This window comes from Mobula birostris, chromosome 13 (assembly GCF_030028105.1).
Source record: "Mobula birostris isolate sMobBir1 chromosome 13, sMobBir1.hap1, whole genome shotgun sequence".
NCBI classification, from domain to species: Eukaryota; Metazoa; Chordata; class Chondrichthyes; order Myliobatiformes; family Myliobatidae; genus Mobula; species Mobula birostris.
Window position 1 is genome coordinate 105,571,628 of NC_092382.1, and position 22,654 is coordinate 105,594,281.

General features: G+C 48.4%; 1 protein-coding gene across 1 annotated transcript; it reads right to left on the minus strand.

Annotated features, from left to right (window-relative positions):
• Window positions 1–286: 286 nt before the first annotated feature.
• Window positions 287–19,051, minus strand: LOC140207787 (oxidized low-density lipoprotein receptor 1-like). The gene is made up of 7 exons (XM_072276348.1): window positions 18,984–19,051; window positions 14,397–14,507; window positions 8,692–8,808; window positions 6,807–7,073; window positions 4,526–4,668; window positions 1,643–1,707; window positions 287–1,056 (listed from the first exon to the last, which is right to left on the minus strand). Exons 1-7 carry the CDS (start codon window positions 19,033–19,035, stop codon window positions 858–860), a joined length of 954 nt encoding a protein of 317 aa, XP_072132449.1. The 5' UTR covers window positions 19,036–19,051; the 3' UTR covers window positions 287–857.
• Between the last annotated feature and the right edge of the window lie 3,603 nt (window positions 19,052–22,654).

Sequence of the window (22,654 nt, forward strand, 5' to 3'; positions counted from 1 at the left end):
AAGAAGGAATGACTTGGGAAGACCGCATCCATCAGCGAGGACCATCTTCCGCCGGGAAATGCCCTGTGCTGATCGGTACCACCGGGGAGGGGTAAAGGAGCCGGGAAACTCAACAATTTACAAGCAGTTGCTTCCTCTCCGACATCAGATTGCGAACGCTCCCTGAACACTTAAACACTCCCTCGGTATTCACCTTTTTGCAGTATTTATTAATTTTCCCAATTGTCGTGAATTTTATATCTTTGTACCGCGCTGAAGCCACGTTGTGGTTGTACAAAACGTCGGTGAGGCCGCGCTGGGAGTTTGGTGTTCAGTTCTGGTCGCGCTGCTGTAGGAAAGATGTCACTGAGCTGGAAAGAGTGCAGAGGGAGATTTACGAGGATGGTGCCGGGACTCGAGGGTCTGAGTTATGGAGAGAGAGCAAGAAGGATGGGACTTCGTTCCTTGAAGCGTAGGTATGAAGCCAGGAGAGGCACAGACAGTGTGAATGTGCACAGTCTTTTTCCTTTGTGTTGGTGAACTGAGGGCCAGTGCACACAGAATTGAGGCGAGAGCGGGTGGAGGGAACCGAGAGAGGAGAGGCGGAGAATGGGGTCCGAGGAGGAGAGGAAGAGGGAGAAAGGGAATGAGTTAGAGAGAAGAAGGGGAAGAAGAGAAGAGGAGTAGAAAGGGGGTGTAACTGGGCGGGAGCGGGGGAGAGCGGCACAGGGAGGGGAGAAGTGTGGAGTAGTGGGGGAGAATGGCGATGCGAGTAGAGGAGGAAAATAGGATAGGAGGGAGGGTAGAGAGGGAGGGAATGGATGAAATTATGGGGGAGTGAGAATGGGGTAGATTGAATGCGGAGACGTGGAGTGTCGTCACATGATTGAAGTCGGCCAGTCAGGTTCTGGACAGAGACGTTGGATCTCTTCAGGAATATCCGGGTATAAAAGTGCAGACTTCTCGCAGATGAATCTGTGTTTCCTTTCGAAAATGATATTCTGTTGGTACGAGTGGGACTTACTGCAGTTGGGCGATCCATGGGACATCTCGTAGAGAAGATAAGAGGTCACATTCCTATCAAAGAGGGTTAGACAGTTTCAACAGAGACAAAACAGATCTAGCAGACGACCGGAGACCGTTGCCAAACTAATCCCATTAATTTGCGCTATCCCCACTGCCCCATGTCAGTCTCTAACTAATCCCATAACACCGCGCTCTCCCCACAGCCCCGACTACATCGCCGTGCGAATCCCACTGGATCACTCTCTCCGACAGTACCGAGTCAGTTTCCAAACTAATCCCACTCTACCACCCTCTCCCGCCAACCTTGCATCAGTCAACAGACTAATCCCACTGTCGCACTCTCCCTAAAACCCTGTATGAGTGTCCAACCTTCTCCCACTGACCCACTCTCTCCCCACAGATCTGTGTCAGTACTCAAACTAATATCAGTGCCCGCCTCTCTCCCCACGGACCTGTGTCAGTACTCAAACTAATATCAGTGCCCGACTCTCTCCCCACGGACCTGTGTCAGTCTCGAAATTTATCCCACTGACCCACTCTCTCCCCACGGCCTCGTGTCAGTCTGAAAACTAACCCCACCGTCCGACTCTTTCCCTACGGCCTCGAGTCACTCCCACACCAACAGTCCAAACCTCACCCGTCTGCGCATTTTCCAATCCAGTAGGAGCCGTGTTCATCGTCGATAAAATTGGAAACAAAATCCTGTGAAATAAAATCCCTTCAATTACTGTGCATGTAACGCCCTGGGAAATGTTACTGCTGATGTAATGGTTTCTCTGCAGCAGCAGTGTTTTGGGGTTTTATTGTTGTTTAGTGCGATCGTGAACAATAGCCAGATCAGAAATGCTGCTCAAGTCAACTAGTTCCCAGAGAGAACTCGGAAAGGCCAAACAGGTGGCTCACTGCTGCTCAGCGATAAAACATAAAAATATCATATATACTCTTAAGAAGCATTAAAAAGTAGTAGAAATACTGGAGCCATGATGATTATGATCGCCTCCGCTGGACAGAGGGAATTATGTTGTTCTCCTGTTAAGGATCCGGCCTGGACACTGGGTTGAAGGGCCTCTGCTGGTAGCTCTGGATCACGACAGTCTTTAACTTCTGTTATCTTTCACCTGGCCATGTGGGTTCTGGCCCAGCCCCTTTCCTTTTTTTGGAATTCCTCCAATTACCTGCTCGTCTCCTCATTTGCGCCCACCTGTTTCTAATTTTCACTCATTACCCCGCCCATTTCAACCCCGCCTTGACTAGCATTCTCTGCCAGTTTGTCCCAGTTCTGACCTGTGTCTTTCCCCATGTCATTGCGATTTCTGCCAACTGATTTCGCCTGATTCAGTGTTTTGGGTGTTGCCCGTTCCTGTACCTGATTTTTCCCTGTGCGCTCTGGATTTGTCTGCTGTCGTCTGACTGCCTTTTCTGGTTAAGACCTCTGCCTGCGTTTCGGATTCGTGCCTGCCTTCTGTTTTTGAAAGACTTTTGCCTTTTTGCTCCCTAATAAATCCTGGTGAAAAAGTATTCCTTGTTCTGCACTTGAGTCCCACCGAAATCCGACACCTCCATAATACAAAGAAATTGAAGGATAAGTTTTTAGGGCGACAAAACGTGACGGGAGCACTTGGAACTTACAACTAATCCCCATCGGGAGAAAATAGCACCTGCTTTTTTTCCCGCACTTTTTTCCGGCAGTTTAAGGATTAAGTCCAGCCGGAACATAACTCACAAGCGCTCTTGAAAGTCAGGTATTAACCCTACCTGCGAAAAACCAAGCATTGCCATCCGGGTCCCCTTCATGATCGCTTATGAAGAAGCATGTGACTTCCCTCCCAGAGAGGATAGGAGTTTGTGCACCCGGCTCTTGAAGGCTTGGAACCCATCGTCGCAGTTGTTTCCAACCACAGCATCTGGAAGGCTGTTCCACATTCTGATCGCACAGTGAAGGAAGCTTCTATCCAGTGTCTCGCATCAGGCATAGAAAGAGCATGAGCATGCACAGATAAACTAGATCCTGCGGTGCGCCGTCTCTCAGAAGCTGAAGGCAGCAGGGCGCGAGATTCTGCAGGGCTGTGGCTGGTCTGCATTTCGTATAACAGAGTAGCTGCAGCAGGCTGTCGTCTGTGCTGGAAGCTGCTGACAGATAGATTCTCTCGAGCTGTTCTGACTAGTGATAACGGGCCCTTGGGACTGTGTGGCCTCCCACGATGGGGATGGTTTAATTTCTTGTGTGTCCGGGAGCCTGGGTTCGATGGCTTTTGTTCGAGAAAAGATGCCGAGAGACGATGCCAGAACGGGGAAGGCGGAGACTGCAGGCTTGAGCGGACTTGGAATGGCGTCGAGAGGTGACGACGCCTGTGGCAAATCGATGGAGAACGAACGGACGGGAAAAGAGTGAGCTACAGCGAGCGCTTTAGACTGTTTCTTTAAAATGGGCCCTTTTTCTCTTTGTTTTCGATGCTAACCCTACAGCTAAATTAAGAACCCTGAAGCTCTATCGTTTAATTGCATACGGTGCACTGCTCGCTATTTCGTGGGATTGATTTCTAACCAAGCAACACATCACGGTATATCCACACAAACGAGATTTCTCAGTTTGACCGGGCCGGAGGCAGTGTTCCCCCCGACCCCCAGACAAACGCATGCTGGTCGAACCTGAGGGTAACAATTACCCTCTCTCCATGCCTGACGGCAGGAAAAAGTGAAGAGATGGGACAGAGATGGAATGACCCAGCGTCTGATCCTTGGACTGCGTGATGGGACTTTGTGGAGGGAGCTTCACTCTGTGTCTGATCTCGGTACTGTGTGATGGGGCGGTGTGGAGGGACTTAATTCTGTCAGACTCAAAAAGCTCTATATTTGTACCGTGGAGAGCATTCTGACAGGCTGTATCACTGTCTGGTATGGAGGGGCTACTGCACAGGACCAAGAGGAGCTACAGAAGTCCATAATTCTAGTCAGATCCATCTTGGGAATTAACCTGCAAAGTACCCAGGACATCTTCAGGGAGCACTGTCTCAGAAAGGCAGCGTCCATTATTAAGGACGTCTACCACCCTGGGCATGGCATTTTCTCACTGTTACCATCAGGTAGGAGGTACAAAGGCCTGAAGGCACACACTCAATAATTCAGGAGCAACTTCTTCCCCTCCACGATCCGATTCCTGAATGGACTTTGAGGATTTGGACATTACTTCACTTTTTACAACATTTTTTCTACACAGTTTAAATAATTAATATACGTGATTGATTTGTTGTTGTTTTTTTCATTATGTTTTATATTTCTATTATTCTCTCTCTCTCTCTCTCTGCTGGATTATGTATTGCATTGAACTGCTGCTGCTAAGTTAAGTTTCACGTCACATGCCGGTGACAATAAACCTGATTCTGATTCTGATTCTGGAGGGAGTTCCACTCCGTGTCTATCCCCGGGATGTGTGAGTGACGGTGTGCAATGATTGAATCTTTGTTAAACCCCGGGAGTGTATGATTGTTCTCCATATCGCTTCTCACGGTGTGACACATACCTTTTCCTTGTTTGAATTGATTTCGAGGAGACTTGCATCAACGTTTGAACAATGATTCCTCGCTGCATCATAAGATTTCTCCAAGGCGGATATGAAATAACACCGATCTGCGTTTTCGGTCCAGTTCCCAGGACACCTTTCCTCTGCAAATCAGGAAAGAAGAACAGTGAATCTCCCTCCATTGCTCCCATCGCACACTCCCGGAGTCAGAGGTGGAGTGAAGCACCTTCCACAGCATCATTTCACAGCCCACAGAGGTTAGACGCAGATTGACACTCCCTCCGTACAGTCCCATCACACTCCCAGGTGTTGAATACAGTGTGAGCATCGCATTGCACTGTCCCATCAGACACTCCCGGTATAATGCAGAATGACTTCCCTCCGCACTCTCCCAAGACAAATTACTGGGGTCAGAAACAGAGTGATGCTCCCTACATAGCATCCCATCGTAAACTCACTATATCATTCACAGAGTAAAGTTCACTCCACACTGTCCCGTCTTGCATACCCAAGTTTAGACACAGAGTGAAGCTCCATCCACACAGTCCCATCACACACTCCCGGAGTCAGAGGTGGAGTGAAGCTTCCTCCACACCGTCCATTACAGACTCCCAGGATCACACACAGATTGAGGCTCCCTGTGAACTGCCCCAGTACACGTCCCCGGGGTCTGATACAAACTCCCCCCACAGCCTCCCATCACGCATTCCCGTGGTCGGACTGAAATTGAAGCTCATGCGCAATGTCCCATTACACTCTCCTGGTGTCAGACTCAAATTAAATCTCCCTACACGACACCCAATTGCACACTCTCGGAACCCGTCACAGGGTGTCGGTCCCTCAACTGCGTCCCATCACAAACTTCAGGAGTCAGTTACGTGCTCCTTCCCGCCATGCTGTCACAGATTTCCTGAGGGATAGACACAAATCGAATTTGAATCCACAGCGTCCGGTCACACACTCCCGGAGTGAGAGCAGACTTTAGCTCCCTCCGCAACTTCCAATCATGCAACTCGTTGCCAGACACCGAAGGAGTCTCCTTCAGCACTGTCCCATCACAGAATCCAGTGGACAAACACAGAGTAGAACTCCCTTACACTGTTACATCATACCCAACTAGGGTCAGGCACAGACTGAAGCTCCCTCCACTCCGTCCCATCACTCACCACCGTGGTCAGACATAGATTAAGATCCCTCCACACCTTTCCATCACACACTTACGGGATCAGACATGGAGAGAAGCTCCCTCCACACCGTCCCATCACACACTCCCGGTGTCAGGCACAGAATGAATCTCCCTCCACACCGTCCCATCACATAATCCCGGGGTCAGACACAGAGTGAAGCTTCATTCAGTCCATCGCATCACGCACTCCCGGGAGTGAATCTCCATCCACACCGTCCTGTCACACAGTCAAGTGTCGACACGGAGTGAATCTCCCTCCACACTGTCCCATCATAAATCCAGGTAACAAACTCAGAGTGAAACTCTCTTACACTGTTACATTATACCACACCGCCCCCCCCCCCACTCGGGGTCAGACACAGAATAAATCTCCCCCCATGCCGTCACATCACACACTCCTGGAGTCAGACACAGAGTGAAGCTCCTTCCACACCGTCCCATCACACACTCCCGGGGTCAGACACAGAGTGAAGCACCCGTTCGCATTGTCCCATCACACACTCCCGGGGTCTGACACAGAGTGATGTTCCCTCTGCACCGTCCCATCACACACTCCCGTGCTCAGACACAGAGTGAATCTCCCTCTGCACCGTCCCATCACACACTCCTGGGGTCAGACACAGAGTGAAGCCCCCTCTGCACCGTCCCGTCGCACACTCCCGGATTCAGAGTAAAACACTCTCTCCACGGTGTCACAACACCATTCATTGATCAGACATGGGGTGAAGCTCTCTGGATCCTGTCATATCATACAACCCGCCTGTCAGAAACAGAGTGAAGCTGGATCCATACCGTCACATCAGTGATTCCCGGAGTCAGACATAGCGTGAAGCAGTAATGTTACGTCTCACAATCCCGTGGGGAGACACAGAGTGACACCACCTCCACAACGTCCAATCACACTCTCCTGGGTTCAGTAATAAAGTGAAGCTTCCTCCACGCAACACCATCACACACTCACCGGTCAAACACAGAGTGAATCCCCTTCCATTACATCTCTTCACACACTCCCGATGTCAAGCACAGAGTGACGCTTCCTCTCTCTATGCCTGGTCTGTGGTGAAGAGCGGGTTAATGAGGGGGATGACGCCTCACCTCTTCTGCTGATCAAGAATTCACAGATTTGAGCCATGCTGTTCTTGACGGATCTGAGCTTCGTTTTTATCTCAGTGATCTGGTGCCGGAGATCGTTGTGCATTCGTACAAGAACGGACAGATTGGTTTTGAGCGCAGTAAGATTCTTGAGACAGGTTTTCTCGGAGTGATTCAGGTGGGATATCTCAGAGACCTTGGTTTGAAGGGTTGAGTTTAACTCATGGCAGTTTTGGTCGAAGGTGGTCTGAGACTGACGAATCTGTGATACTGAGAGAGATGGTGAAGGATGTTTAGCGTTTACAGTGACACGTGAGTCAGCATCATGCTACCGAGCGGGTCACAGAGAGTGTTATGCCAGTGTCACGGTGAATGGTGTCACACTGAGAGGCGTCGGCGTGTCGTGTCACGCTGAGGGGTTTATCAATGTCCCAGTGAAGGTTTTGTTGTTATATTGGGTGTCTGCGGCAGTATCGTGAGGTGCATATTCGAGTTGCAGTGAGGGACGTGTCGGTGTCACTGTGATAGGTGTTTCTGAGCCCCGGCGAGAGTTGTGCCGGGTCACAATGAAGTGAATCCCGATGGCACGGCGAGGGAAATGTCAGAGTGAGGGACCTTGTGACGTCACGGTGAGTGCAGTATCTGTGTCATGGTGTGGGGTGTGCTAGTCTCACAGAGAGGGGTGTGTCTGTGTCACGGTGAGAGGCATGTCATGGCCACGGTGCGTGTGACCGTGTCAGAATGAGGTGTGGGAACTGTGTCCAGTTCTGGTCGCCTCACTATAGGAAGGATGTGGAAACATTGGAAAGGGTACAGAGGACATTTACCAGGATGCTGCCTGGTTTAGAAAGTATGCATTATGATAAGAGATTAAGGGAGCTAGTGCTTTACTCTCTGGAGAGGAGGAGGATGAGAGGAGACATGATAGAGGTGTACAAGATAATAAGAGGAATTGATAGAGTGGATAGCCAGCGCCTCTTCCCCAGGGCACCACTGCTCAATACAAGAGGACATGGCTTTAAGGTAAGGGGTGGGAAGTTCAAGGGGGATATTAGAGGAAGGTTTTTTACTCAGAGAGTGGTTGGTGCGTGGAATGCACTGCCTGAGTCAGTGGTGGAAGCAGATACACTAGTAAAGTTTAAGAGACTACTAGACAGGTATCTGGAGGAAATTTAAAGTGGGGGCTTATATGAGAGGCAGGGTTTGAGGTTCGGCACAACATTGTGGGCCGAAGAGCCTGTACTGCGCTGTACTAGCTTGTGTTCTATGTTCTATGTTCTGTGTAATTGCCTCTGTGAGCGGTGCATCGGTGTTATGTTGAGCGGTGATACTGTCTCGGTAAGGGGCGTTACAGTGACGTGTGGGCCTTTGTCATGAGGCGGTGCTGAGAGGATCACGTTGAGGAATGTGAAGGTGCCACGGTGTACATTACCTCAGTGTCAGAGTGAAGAACGTTTCGGTGTCATTGTGAGGTGTGTTTCGGTGTCGCCTTGAGGAGTTTATCAGTGAATCGGTCAGGGGTATGTCGATGTTACAGTGAGTGTTACGTTGCGGTCAGTGTGACTGCCACGTGTTGTCACGGCGATGTTCCGCATCCGTGCTGCGGTCAGCAGTGTATCTGTGTCTCGTGGATGGTCGTGACAGTGCTACGGTGACAACATTGTTCATGTTATGGTGAATGGCGTGTCGGTGTCAGGATGTTTCTTCATTGTGTTCAGGTGAAGACCGTGTCTTTATCACGGTTAGGGATGTGTCCGTGATATGGTGGTCGGTTTTAATCGGTGTTACAGTAAGGGACGTGTCGGTGTCGCTGTGGTGTTTTACAATAACAATTTATTCCACTCTCTTTATTTATGGTCTGACTCCACACGGAGACCGTTCCACTCACCATGGATCGAGAGTCCGATCACTATCACGATGAGGGCGGACGTGACTAGGCAGAGTAGGCAGATCAGACGGAACGGTCTATTTCCGATCTTCAGTTTCGACTCCTGTTCATGCGCACCTGTGGAGAGACCATACGGCCATAGGACATATGATATGGGAGCAGACGTAGGACATTCGGACCTTCGAGACTTCTCGGTTGTTGAATCATGGGCTGATCTAATTCTACCAGTCTTTCCCAAACGCCTGCCTTCTCCGCTTACCCTTTGAAACGTTAGCTAATCAAGAACGTATCTATCTCTACCTTAAATGCACCCAATGACTTGGTTTCCACAGCTGCTTGTGGTAAAGAAAATCCACAGATTTACCACCCTCTGACGAAACGAATTTCACCGCATCTAAGTTCTAAAAGGATGCCCTTCAATCCTGAAGTCGAGCCCTCTTGTCCTAGACCCCGCTACCATGGGAAATAACATTTCCATATCAAATTTGTTCAGGCCTTTCAACATTCTAAAAGTTTCAATGAGGTCCCCCCTCATTCTACTGAGCTTCAGGGAAGGTAGCCCAAGAGCTGCCAGATGTTCCTCATCGAGCAAGCCTTACACTTCAGGAATCATTCTCGTGAATCTTCTCTGAACCAGGTCTTATATCAATGTATATCAGGAGCCCAAAACTCAACACAATACTTTAATTATAGTCTCGGGGGTGCTTTTTGATGCCTGAACATCACATTGCAGTTCTTACATTCTGGACCTTTAGAAATGAATGTCAACATTTCTTTCGCTTTTTTCACCACCCAGTGAACCTGGAGATTACCCTTTAGGGTACCTTGCACCAGTACTTCCAAGTCCCTTTGCATTTCGGCATTTTGAATTCTCTTATCATTCAAATAGTAATCTGCGTGCTTATTTCATCCACAATAGTGCATGATCATACAGTTTCCGGCATTGCATTTCATTTGGCACGTCTTTTTTCCATTCCCCTAAACTGTCTAAGTCTCTCTGTTTCCTCAACACCACCTGCCCATCCACATATCTTTTTATCATCGGAAATTTATACAAGAAATCCATGAATCCTATCGTCCAAATCATTGACAAACATCGTAAAGATCAGCCGTCCCAACACCGACCCCTGTGGAACTCCTGATGCCTCGGCAATCTCTCCGCCCAATTCCTTCAGAGCCCGAGGGTGTATTCCATCAGGTCCAGGAGACCACAAGATTATGATACATGCGATCTACGGACTATTGGCCGTCTGGATTCAGAGATTATTATTTGTTCACAGTTTTATTACTGTTTGCCCGCTTTGTTCTTTTTTTCACACTTTGGATACATGACGGACTTAACTCTGTCATTTCTCCAACCGTATCTGTGACTGATTTATGTCCCATTGAATATTTTTGCCAGTTTTCAACACGATCCACAATGACACCCATAGAACATAGAATAATACAGCACAGTACAGGCCCTTCGGCCCACAATGTTGTGCGACTCTCAAACCCTGCCTTCCACATAACGCTAAACATTAAATTCCGCCATATACATGTCCACTAGTCTCTTAAATTTCACTAGTGTCTGCCTCCACCATTGACTCAGGCAGTGTATTCCACGCACCAACCACTCTCTGAGTAAAAATACTTCCTCTAATATCCCCCTTGAACTTCCCACCCCTTACATTAAATCCATGTCCTCTACAATTGAGCAGTGAGGCCCTGGGGAAGAGGCACTCCATCTATTCTTCTTGATATCTTGTATACGTCTTTCATATCTCCTCTAATATTCCTTCTCTCCAAAGAGTAAAGCCTTAGCTCCCTTCATATCTGATCATAATCCATACTCTCTGAACCAGGCAGCATCCTGGTAAATCTTGCCCGTACCCTTTCCAATGCTTCCACATCCTTGCAATAGTGAGACGACCAGAACTGGATACAGTACTCCAAGTGTGGCCTAGCCAAAGTTTTATAGAACGGCATGGTTACCTCACGACTCTTAAAACTCTATTCCTCGACTGATGAAAGCTAACACCTCATAAGCTTTCTTAACTACCCTATCTACCTGTGAGGCAACTTTCAGGGATGTGTGGACATGCACCCCCAGATCCCTCTGCTCCTCCACACTATCAAGTTTCCTGCCATTTACGTTGCACTCTGCCTTGCTGTTTGTCCTTTCAAAGTGTATCACCTCACACTTCTCCGGGCTGAACTCCATCTGCCTCTTCTCAGCCGATTTCTGCATCCCATCAATGTCTCTCTGCAAACTTCGACAATCATCTACACTATCTACAGCACCTCCAACCTTTGTCTCGTTTGCAAACTTGCCAACACACCCTTCTACCCCAACATCCATATCGTTATCACGAAAAGTAGAGATCCCAGAACCGATCCTTGTGGGACACCACTAGTCACAACCCTCCAATCCGAATGTATTCCTTCCATTATGACACTGTGCCTTCTGCAGGCAAACCAATTCTGAATCCACCTGGTAAAACGTCCTTGGATCCCATGCCTTCTGACTTTCTCAATAAGCCTACCGTGTGGATCCTTGTTAAGTGCCTTACTAAAATCCATATAGATCACGTCCACTGCACTACCCTCATCTATATGCCTGGTCACCTCTTCAAAGGACTCTATCAGGATTGTTAGACACGATCTGTCCTTCACAAAGCCATGCTGACTGTTCCATGATTCTCTAAATGCCCATAGATCCTTTCTCTAAGATTCCTTTCCAATAGTTTTCCCACCACCAACGTAAGGCTCACTGGTCTACAATTACACGGACTATCCATACAACCTTTTTTTGTTCAAGGGGACAAACCTCATTGCCTCCAATCCTCCGGTGCCATTCCCTTAGACAACGAGGACATAATGTTCCTCGCTAAAGGCTCAGCAATCCCTTCCCTCGCCTCGTTAAGCAGCCTGGGGAATATTCTATCAGGCCTCAGGGACTTATCCGTCCTAATGGATTTTAACAACTCCAACACCTCCTCTGCCTTGATATCAACATACTCCAGAGCATCAACCTCCCTCATGTTGTCCGCACCGTCATCAAGTTCCCTCTCATTGGCGAATGCCGTCGAGAAACATTCATTGAGGACCTCGCTCACTTCCACAGACTCCAGGAACATCTTCCCAACTTTATCTCTAATCGGTCCTGTCATCCTGTTGTTCTTTATATCACTGAATCTTCGCATCGTGCAACATATGAAACTCAGCAACGCACCCATCTACAAATTCATCCCGATGATTTATAAACAGCACAGTCTGGAGGTGCAATGAGCTCCCAGGAAAGTGGTGGAGGCAGATGAATTATTCCAGTCAAAGGGAAAAGAATAGAACAGAATAGAATAGAAAACCTACAGCACAATACAGGCCCTTCGGCCTACAAGTTGTGACGTACATGTCCTCCCTTAGAAATTTCTGGGCTTACCTATACCCCTCTATGTTACTGAGCTCCATGTCGCAATCCAAAGGTCTCTTAAAAGACTCTATCTTATCCGCCTCCACCACTGTTGCCGGCAGCCCATTCCACGCACTCACCACTCTCTGAGTGAATAACATAGCCCTGACATCTCCCCCGTACTTACTCCCCAGCACCTTAAAACTGTGTCCTCTTGTGGCGACCATTTCAGCCCTGGGGGAAAAGCCACTGGCTCTCCACACCATCAATGCCTCTCGTCATCTTATATACAAGATAATAAAGGGAAAGCTTACAAAAGGTTCAGAGAGCTCGGTAATGTTAGAGCTCGAGAAGATTATAAGTCTGATAGGAAGAATCTTAAGAAGGAAATTAGGAGACCCAGAAGGGGGCATGAGAAGGCGCTGGCGGGCAGGATCAAGGAAACGCCAAAGGCTTTGTCCAAGCATGTGAAGAGCAAGGGGTAAGACGCGAAAGAAAAGGACCTATAAAACGTGACAGTGGGAAAGTGAATATGGAACCGGAGGAAATAGCAAAGGAAGTTACTGAAAACTTTATTTCAATATTCACTACGGAAAATGACCTCGGTGATTGTAGTGATGACTTGCAACAGGCTGAAAGGCTTGAGAATGTAGGCATTAAGAAAGAGGATGTGTTGGAGCTTTTGGAAAACACTAAGTTGGATAAATCGCCGGGACCAGATGAGATGTATCCCAGGCTACTGTGAGGCGGGGGAGAAGATTGCTGAGCCTCTGCCGATGATCTTTGCATCATCAATGGTGAGGGAGAGATTCCAGAGGACTGGAGCGTTGCGTATATTGCTCATTTATTCAAGAAATTGAGTTGAGATAGCTCAAAAAATTATAGACCACAGAGTTTGACCTCAGTAGTTGGTAAGTTGATGGATAAGATCTTGAGAGTCAGGAATTATGAACATTTGGAAACGTACAACATGATTAGGTGTAGTCAGCATGGATTTGTCATAGGCAGTTCATACCTTACGAGCCTGATTGAAATTTTTGAGGATGAGACTAAACACATTGATGAAGGAACAGCAGTAGGTGCAGTGGAAATGGATTTCAGCAAGGCCTTTGATAAGGTACCGCATGCAAGGGTTATTGAGATAGTATGGAGGCATTGTATCCAAGGGGGCATTGTTTTGTGGATCCAGAACTGGCTTGCCCACAGAAGGAGAAGTCAGGTTGTAGACGGGTCACATTTTGCATGCAGGTCGGTCACCAGCGGTGTGCCTCAGGGATCTGTGTTGGGTCCCCTGCTATTGGTGAATTATATAAATGACCTGGATCAGGAAATGGAGGGAAGGGTTAGAAAGTTTGCTGATGTCACAAAGGTTGGAGGTGTTGTGGATAGTGTGGACGGCTGTCAGAAGTTACTGCGAAGCATTGATATGCTGCAAAACTGGGCTTAGAAGTGGCAGATTGAGTTCAACCCAGGTAAGTGTGATGTGGTTCATTGTGGTAGGTCAAATATGATGGCAGAATATGATATTAATGTTATGACGCTTGGCAGTGTGGAGGATCGGAGGGATTTTGGGGTCCGGGTCCATAACAAACTCCAATGAGCTGCGCGGGTTGACCCTGTCGTTAAGAAGGCGTATGGTGGATCGGCCTTCATCAATAGTGAAATTTAATTTAGTAGCTGCGAGGAGTTGTTGAAGCATGTATTGGACCCCGGTCAAACTTGGAGTACTGTGCTCAGTTCTGGTCGCCTCAATACAGGAAGGATGTGGAAGCCCTAGAAAGGGTGCAGAGGAAATTTACAAGGATGTGGCCGGGATTGGGAAGCATGCCGTAAGAGAATAGGTTGAGTGAACACGACCTTTTCTCCTTGGAGTGACGGAGGATGAGCGGTGATCTGAGAGAGGTGTATAGGATGATGAGAGGCATTGATCGTGTGGATAGTCAGAGGCTTTTTCCCAGGGCTGAAATCGTTGCCACAAGAGGACACATGTTCAAGGTGTTGGGGAGTAGGTACAGAGGAGATGCCAGGGGTAACTTCTTTACTCAGAGAGTGGTGAGTGCGTGGATTGGGCTGCCGGCAACGGTGATGGAGGAGTATACGACAGGGTATTTTTAGAGACTTTTGGATAGGTACATGGAGTTTAGTCAATTAGAGGGGTATAGGTAAGCGTAGTAATTTCTAAGGTAGAGACATGTTCGGCACAACTCTGTAGGCCGAAGGCTCTGCATTGCGCTGTAGGTGTTCTATGTATCTATGTTTCTAATTAGAAATTTGAATATCTTGAGCGAATGACATCACTACTGTGAACTCTGACCTGTTTGTGCAGTGGTTGGCATGCCTCCGGATCCCGAGGCAATGGGAGGATCCTCGCGCTCATCGATGTCTTTCCCAATGTTCAACTCTGGGCTGGTGGCGGTCAGGCCGTCTGGGAGAGAAAGTCAGACAGGCAGATTAGGGAGAGATTGAGAAAGGGGTAGAAAATGGGGGAGAGAGTCGCGGAGAGAGAGAAGAGACAGCAGAAGAGAGAGGGGGTAAGCGAGGAGGATGGGGGCTGAAAGAGAGGGTGATTGAGAAGGGAGAGTGTGCGGAGAACTGTGGGAGAAGGATGGAGAAGAGAGAGAAGATAGTATTAGAGAGGGGAAAGAGCGAGAGGAGAAACCATCGGGGAGAGGGAGACAGAGCTGGATAGGGAGGAGCGGAAAGCGTGGAGGGGAGATGAGCGGAATACAGGCACACAGAGAAGTGGGAAGAACGAGTGTGGTTCAGGAAGGGATGACAGTGAGCGGAGAGGGTGAAGATAAGGGAACAGTGTGAGACAGTAGGGGAAAGAGTTTGAGAGAGGGACGGGGTGATAAAGAAGGGGGTAAGGGAGAGAGGGAGAGAGGGTAGGGAGAGAGAGGTAAAGAGTGAGAGAAAGGGACAGTGGCAAGTGAAGGAGAGAAAGAGAATGAGGTTAGAAAAGGGAGAGAGTGTTTTAATTTATACTGTGCTCCCTCCTCACCGACTCTCCCACTCTCCTCCCTCCTCACCACCCCGCCATATACATCACAGACAGAAGAGGTCCCAGCGGAATGCCACAGATATAGATCCCTTCATTGGAGTAGAACAGGGTAAAAGAGTAACAGAATGCAGAGTAAAGTGTCACAGTTACAGAGGAAGTTCAGTCCATGCAGTCAATAAGGTGCAAGGGCGACGGCGAGGTAAACTTTGAAGTCAAGAATACAACTTATCAGAATAGTGGTCTATTAAATTGTCTGATGAAGCAGGTTAGAAACTGTCTGAGGCTGGTGAAACGTGCTTTACTATCTTCCACCGATAGGTGGTGATATAGGGTAATACAATTATCCAGGGTGGATGGGAATCTTTATTCGGCTGTCTGCTGTAGCGACGCAGCGGGAAGTGCCGAGAGAGTCCGTGGAGCTGAAACTGGTGCCCCTGATCTGCTGAGCTGTTTCCTGGACTCTCTGCAGTTTAGTTGCGGTCACGGACGGAGTAGTTTCCCTCAAGTCGAGCTGCATTGTGATTGGATGCTTTCGGTGGTGCCTCGAGAAAGATGGGCGAGGTCCTACAGGAACATACCAAGCTGACTGAGGAGCCAAGAAGGCTGACGAGGGCAGGGCAGAGGAGATAAAGTATAGGGACTCTAGTAAGTCTAACTAATTCCTCCTCTTGATAGGCTATTCTGTATAATGGTGTGGAGCCCAGGGAGATTTGACTGACTAATTTGTTTTCATATTCCAGGAAGACAAACAAAGGTAAAGGTTCACACTGAACTGGAGGGTCCCTGGAGAGAGTTGAGGAGCAAAGAGACACGGATGTGCAGGTACATGGATCTCTGAAAGTGGAGTCACAGGTACACAGGGCGGTGAATGGGGCGTCTGACACGCCGAGCTTCATCAGTAAGGACACCGAGTAGAGGAATGGGGAGGCCCCGTTGCAGATGAACATGGTGTCGGCGAGGCTGCACTTCGAGGACGGGGTCCAATTTTGCTCGCCCTGCTGTCGGAAGGATATTATTTGCTGGCCAGAAAGAAATGCAGTTGAAGATTGGTGATATCAAATGAATCAGGGACAATAGATGCAGATGGCTTTGCTCCTGCTGCGAGGGAGCAGAGGGAGGCTGCCATTTCAAGAAGAGATTGTGTTTTCCATTTTGTGTGTTAGTCGCTTGGTTGATGCGAAATTTAAAGTAGACACAGTGATGTCACAGGCAATCTCCTGAACTAAGGGATCATTTCCAAATAAGACGTCATTTGTGAGGCGTTATTTGATTGGGTAGAACACGCGGAATTGTGAATGTTGGTCTGCGAGCCATAAATTACAGATTGTGACTTGCTGCTAAATGGAGATTAAATGGAGTAGGGCCAATGGAAATGTGTTAAAGTCAGACACGTGACCACTAGCCAATGACACTGGAATGCAATTCATGATTTCGGAAAAAAAAAGACGTTTCAAGTCTGCTGCCAGAGGTCACTGAGAAACAGAACAACTAAATCTTGGACATGTGGAAAGTCAAAACGCCTACGAAGAACATGTGGCCAGCAGCAAAAACTCCTTTGTACCTAGTAATAACTTTTCTGTACTTTGACCGAGCATGAAAGGTCAGGATAACTTCGCTGGTACGGCGGCCGGCTAGTGACGCAATAGCATCAGCGCCGGATCCGGAGCGAAAGTTCCCGAGTTCGAATCCAAGACGGGCCACATCCACCAACACCCCACCCCCCGGGCACGCTTTCCATCCGTGCCGGGTTGAGGGTGAAAAAAAAAAGGCTCGAGGCCTGGTTAATCTGAAAGGAGACCAATCCTGACACCACGCCAAACAAGAATGGCTGACTGCCAAACAAGAATGGCTGGCTGAAAAATAAGCTGGTGCGGAGGAAATATTTCGTATTTTATCTATTTGTCAGATTAGACAATACGGGTACTTGACGGCAAATACAGATCGCCCTGTGCCTCCCTGATCATTATTAGCTGAGTCTTGCAACACTTTGAGCTGGAAAGAGTTGCAGATATTGACTGGACGCCAGGGACTGAATTACTGAGAGAAGTCGGGCAGGTTGGGTCTTTATGTTGAGCTCAAGGATGACCTTACTGAGGTGTACAAAGCACGAGGGGCACAGATCGAGTAAATGAGCACAATCACATTCTCCAGGCCTGGAGAATCGAGGACCACAGCGTCCAGGGCGAAGATGAGAGGGGAAACAGATTTACTTGGGCAGCCGAGTGACAACTTTTTGTTACCCAGATGGTGGTCCGTCTATGGAAAGAGTGCTCTGTTCAGAAGCATTAGGTATTGGAGACTTGGGTGCATGACTCGTGAAACGCTCCAGAATGACGTCATTACTGCGACCTCTGACCTGTCTGTGCAGTGATTGACAGTTCGCCGGGCCCCGGGGCGGTGGGAGGATCCTCGAAACCGGGGAATTATAGACCGGTTCGCCTAACATTGATGGTGGGGAAAATGCTAGAGTCAGTTATCAAGGATGTGATAACAACACAGTTGGAAAGCGGTGAAATCATCGGACAAAGTCAGCATTGATTTGTGAAAGGAAAATCGTGTCTGACGAATTTATAGAATTTTTTTGAGGATGTAACTAGTAGAGTGGATAGAGCAGAAGCAGTGGATGTGGTATATTTGGATTTTCAAAATGCTTTTGACAAGGTCCCACACAGGAGGTTAGTGTGCAAACTTAAAACACACGGTATTGGGGGTAGGGTATTGATGTGGATAGAGAATTGGTTGGCAGACATGAAGCGAAGAGTGGGAACAAAAGGGACGTTTTCAGAATGGCAGGCAGCGACTAGTGGGGTACCGCAAGGCTCAGTGTTGGGATCCCAGTTGTTTACAATATATATTAACGTCTCAGATGAGGGAATTAAATGCAGCATCTCCAAGTTTGCGGATGACACGAAGCTCGGCGGCAGTGTTAGCTGTGAGGAGGATGCTAAGTGGATGCAGAGTGACTTGGATAGGTTGGGTGAGTGGGCAAATTTATGGCAGATGCAATTTAATGTGGATAAATGTGAGGTTATCCACTTTGGTGGCAAAAACAGGGAAACAGTTTATTATTTGAATGGTGGCCGAAAGGAAAAGGGGAGGTGCAACGAGACCAGGGTGTCATTATACACCAGTCATTGAAAGTGGGCATGCAGGTACAGCAGGCGGTGAAAAAGGCGTATGGTATGCTGGCATTTATAGCAAGAGGATTCGAGTACAGGATTAGGGAGGTACTACTGCAGTTGTACAAGGCCTTGGTGAGACCACACCTGGAGTATTGTGTGCAGTTTTGGTCCCCTAATCTGAGGAAAGACATCCTTGCCATAGAGGGAGGACAAAGAAGGTTCAGCAGATTGATTCCTGGGATGTTAGGACTTTCATATGATGAAAGACCGGATCGACTAGGCTTATATTCGTTGGAATATAGAAGATTGAGGAGGGATCTTATCGAAACGTATAAAATCCTAGAGGGATTGGATAGGCTAGATGCAAGAAGATTGTTCCCGATGTTGGAAGTGTCCAGATCGAGGGGTCACAGTTTGAGGATAAAGGGGAAGCCTTTTAGGGCTGAGATGAGGAAAAAACTTCTTCACACAGAGAGTGGTGAATCTGTGGAATTCTCTGCCACAGGAAACAGTTGAGGCCAGTTCATTGGCTATATTTAAGAGGGAGTTAGATATGGCCCTTGTGGCTAAAGGGATCAGGGGGTATGGAGGGAAGGCTGGTACATGGTTCTGAGTTGGATGATCAGCCATGATCATACTGAATGGCGATGCAGGCTCGAAGGGCCGAGTGACCTACTTCTGCACCTATTCTCTATGTTTCTGTGTTTCTATGAATACAGAATGGATCTATCTCTCCACCCACCCGCCCCCCCCGCCTCCGTTTTTCTGCCCCACTCACCGTTTGAAGGAGACTGCGGGCCCATTTCGGCGAGCTCCACATTCACGTCCATCTTGTTCAGGACTCTCTGTGTCTCTGAGCTCACGAAGGGGAAGGAGCCGTTATTAGAGGAAGTCCGTGTCGATAAGGCGGTCCGACTCCAGCAAACACCAGATGGACAGCTGACACAGAGATGAAGGCAGAGCAGGGAGAGGAAGTGCGGGGAGCACAGAGAAAGAGGATGTTGGAGAGGGAGGCCGAGCGATATTAGACTGGAGGGGAGTGGGGAGTGTTGAAAGTGTGGAGTAAGGGGAGGGAAGGGAGGAGACCGATTGGGAATCTGCAGAGACAGAGAGAAGTGGGCGGCAGTGTACAGATGCTACAGGAGCTGAGAGGAGGGAGACTGTGGAGTGAGAGATGGGAAAGAAGGGAAAGTAAGTGTGTAGAAGATGGTAAACGGGAGGAGGACGGAGTGAGGTAGAGAAATAGAGGGTGAGGAGATTTGGATAGATTGTGAGAGAGAGAGAGAAAAGGTGGCGGTGAACTGGAGAACAAGAGGGAGAGAGAGAAACGGAATGAGAGGGAGCGGGGAGGAGCAGAGGGAGGGGCAAATGGAGCACTACAGAGAGGGCAGAGAGATGCGTGGGGAGGGTTGAAGGAGAGAAATGTAGACGAAGGACGTTGAGAGGAAAAAAAATGGGGAGGGAAGGAGAAAAGAAATGGAAAGGAGGGATAAGATAATAAGGGCAGTAGGAAATGAAGGAGAGACTTGTGTCACTCATATCGAACCTGTATTTTCGGGGAGATATGCATCCACCGTTGGTTCCTGGTTGACGCGTCCGACGCAGCCACTGCTCCTGCTAATCGCCGGACCTTCAGATCTGCAGTCTGCGAGAAAGCACGGCCCCAGGACAAACCCCCACCGTGGTGAATGAACCCTCCCCTCCGAGTGGGGTAACATCTCCTCTCGAAATTAATTCCCTCCACAGACTTTCTCCGCCTCCTTGTCCAATGGCGCACTCTCTCTTTCCTACTTTATACCATGGCATTCTCTCTCTCCTCTCTCTCTCTCTCTCTCTCTCTCTCTCTCTCTCTCTCTCTCTCTCTCTCTCTCTCTCTCTCTCTCACTCTCTCTCACTCCCTCTCTCTCTCTCTCTTCTTTTTCTGTCCTCTCTCTCCTTCTCCTGTATCTCACTCTTGTTCTTCTCCAACATCTCCTCACTCTCCGCTTTCCTTCCCAGCATTCCTCCCTCTCTCTTTCCCTCCTACCTCTCTCCCCTCCTCAAACATTCTCCCTCCCTCAGTACGCACTCTCTACATTTATTTTCCTTCAAACTTCTCCTCCTCCCCATTGTATTATTTCACTCTCTCTCCATCAGTCCCGCTCTCTTCCTCCGTCCCACCACCAACAGCCCTGGCGCCCTGAACTGGAGATATCCTCACCCACCCACACTTGCAACCAGACCACGGAGTTCCCTGCATTCTCCCTGCACATTAAACCTGTCGAGGGTTGGGTTTCTGGATGAGGTGCCATTTGGCCTGGGATGTCCAGCCGTCTCTCACTTTTCCTCTCTCCTTCCCCTTCCTCACATCCATTGCCCCTTTACGCCAGCCCCAACTACTTCGGCCCATCTCCCTCCGTCCCTTCACCTCTTCCTCCCATCCACACTCCGTCACTTCCCGTTTTCTCCCACCACACATTCCTTCTTTCCATCGCTTCTCTTCCACTTCCTTTTATCTCCTTATTTACTAAGGTAGTCTCCACTGCTTCACTGGGCAGAGAATTCCGTAGGTTCACCACACTCTGGGGAAATCAGTACCTCCTCATCTCCGTCCTAAATCAACTTGCCCGAAACTGGAGGCAACGAACCTCAGGTCTAGTTTCACCTCCCAGTGGAAACATTTTTCCTGCCTCTATCTTATATATTCATTTCATTTTTTTTTTAATGTTTCTCTAAGATCTCCTCTAATTCTTCTGAATTCCAGTGAATACAGTCCCAGGTGACTCAGTCTCCCCTTATTGTCTTATCCCCTCATCTCTGGAATTAACCTGGTGAGCTTCATCTGCACCGCCTCCATATCCGCAACATTGTTCCCCAAGTACGGCGACTGGTACTGCACGCATACTACAGGTGTGTCCTCAGTAGTACCGTGAACAGTTGCGGCATAACGTCCCTGCTCTTAAATTCAGCCCCTCTCGCTATGAATGCCAGCATTCCATATAACCATATAACTATATATGGTTATCTGCCTTCCTGACAGCCTGCTGCACCTGCAAACCAGCCCTTTGTGATTCATGCACAGGAGCTTGTGAGTCCCTCTGCACAGTAGCAAGCTGCAATTTTTACCATTTAAATAATAAACTGCTCTCCCATTTTTCCTTCCAAAGTGGGTGACATCCCTTTTACCAACGTTGTACTCCATCTGCCAGACCCTCACTCACGCAGTTTAGCGATTAATGGGTCCCTTTCGGAATGGCAGGCGGTTACCAGCGGGGTACTGCAGGGTTCAGTGCTGGGCATGCAGCTGTTTACAATATATATTAATGATTTAGATGAAGGGATTAAAAGTAACATTAGCAAAATTGCTGATGACACAAGCTGGGTGGCAGTGTGAAATATGAGGAGGATGTTCTGAGAATGCAGGGTAGTTGGACAGGCTGGGTGAGTGGGCAGGTGCGTGGCAGATGCAATTTAATGTGGATAAATGTGTAGTTATCCACTTTGGTGGTAAGAACAAGAAGGCAGATTATTATCTAAATTGAGTCAAGTTAGGAAAAGGGGAAGTACAACGAGATGTACGTGTTCTTGTACATCAGTCACTGAAAGCAAGCATGTAAGTACAGCAGGCAGTGAAGAAAGCTAATGGCATGCTGGCCTTCATAGCAAGGGGAATTGAGTACAAGAGCAAAGAGGTCCTTCTGCAGCTGTACAGGGCCCTGGTGAGACCACACTTGGAGTACTGTGTGCAGTTTTGGTCTCCAAATTTGAGGAAGGACATTCTTGCTATTGAGGGAGTGCAGCGTAGGTTCACAATGTTAATTCCCGGCATGGCGGGACTGTCATATGCCGAAAGATTGGAGCTACTGGGCTTGTATACTCTGGAATTCAGAAGGCTGAGAGGGGATCTTATTGAAACATATAAGCTCATTAAGGGATGGGACACGCTGGAGGCAGGAAGCATGTTCCCGCTGATGGGTGAGTCCAGAACCAGAGGCCACAGTTTAAGAATTAGGGATAGGCCATTTAGAACGGAGTTGAGGAAAAAACTTTTTCACCCAGAGAGTGGTGGATGTATGGAATGCTCTGCCCCAGAAGGCTGTGGAGGCCAAGTCTCTGGATGCTTTTAAGAAAGAGATGGATAGAGCTCTTAAAGATAGCGGAGGCGAAGTATATGGGGATAGGGCAGGAACTGGATACTGATTGTGATTGATCAGCCATCATCACAGTGAATGGCGGTGTTGGCTCGAAGGGCCGAATGGCCTACTCCTGCACCTATTGTCTATTGTCTATTGTCAACCTATCTATATCTCTCTGCAGACTCTCAGTATCTTCTACACACGTTGCTTTTCCAATCAATTTAGTATCATCAGAAAACCCAGATTCACGACACTGGATCCCCTCTTCCAGACTATTGATGTATATCGTGAACAGTCGCGTACCCAGCACCGACCCTCGCGCACACTGCTCATC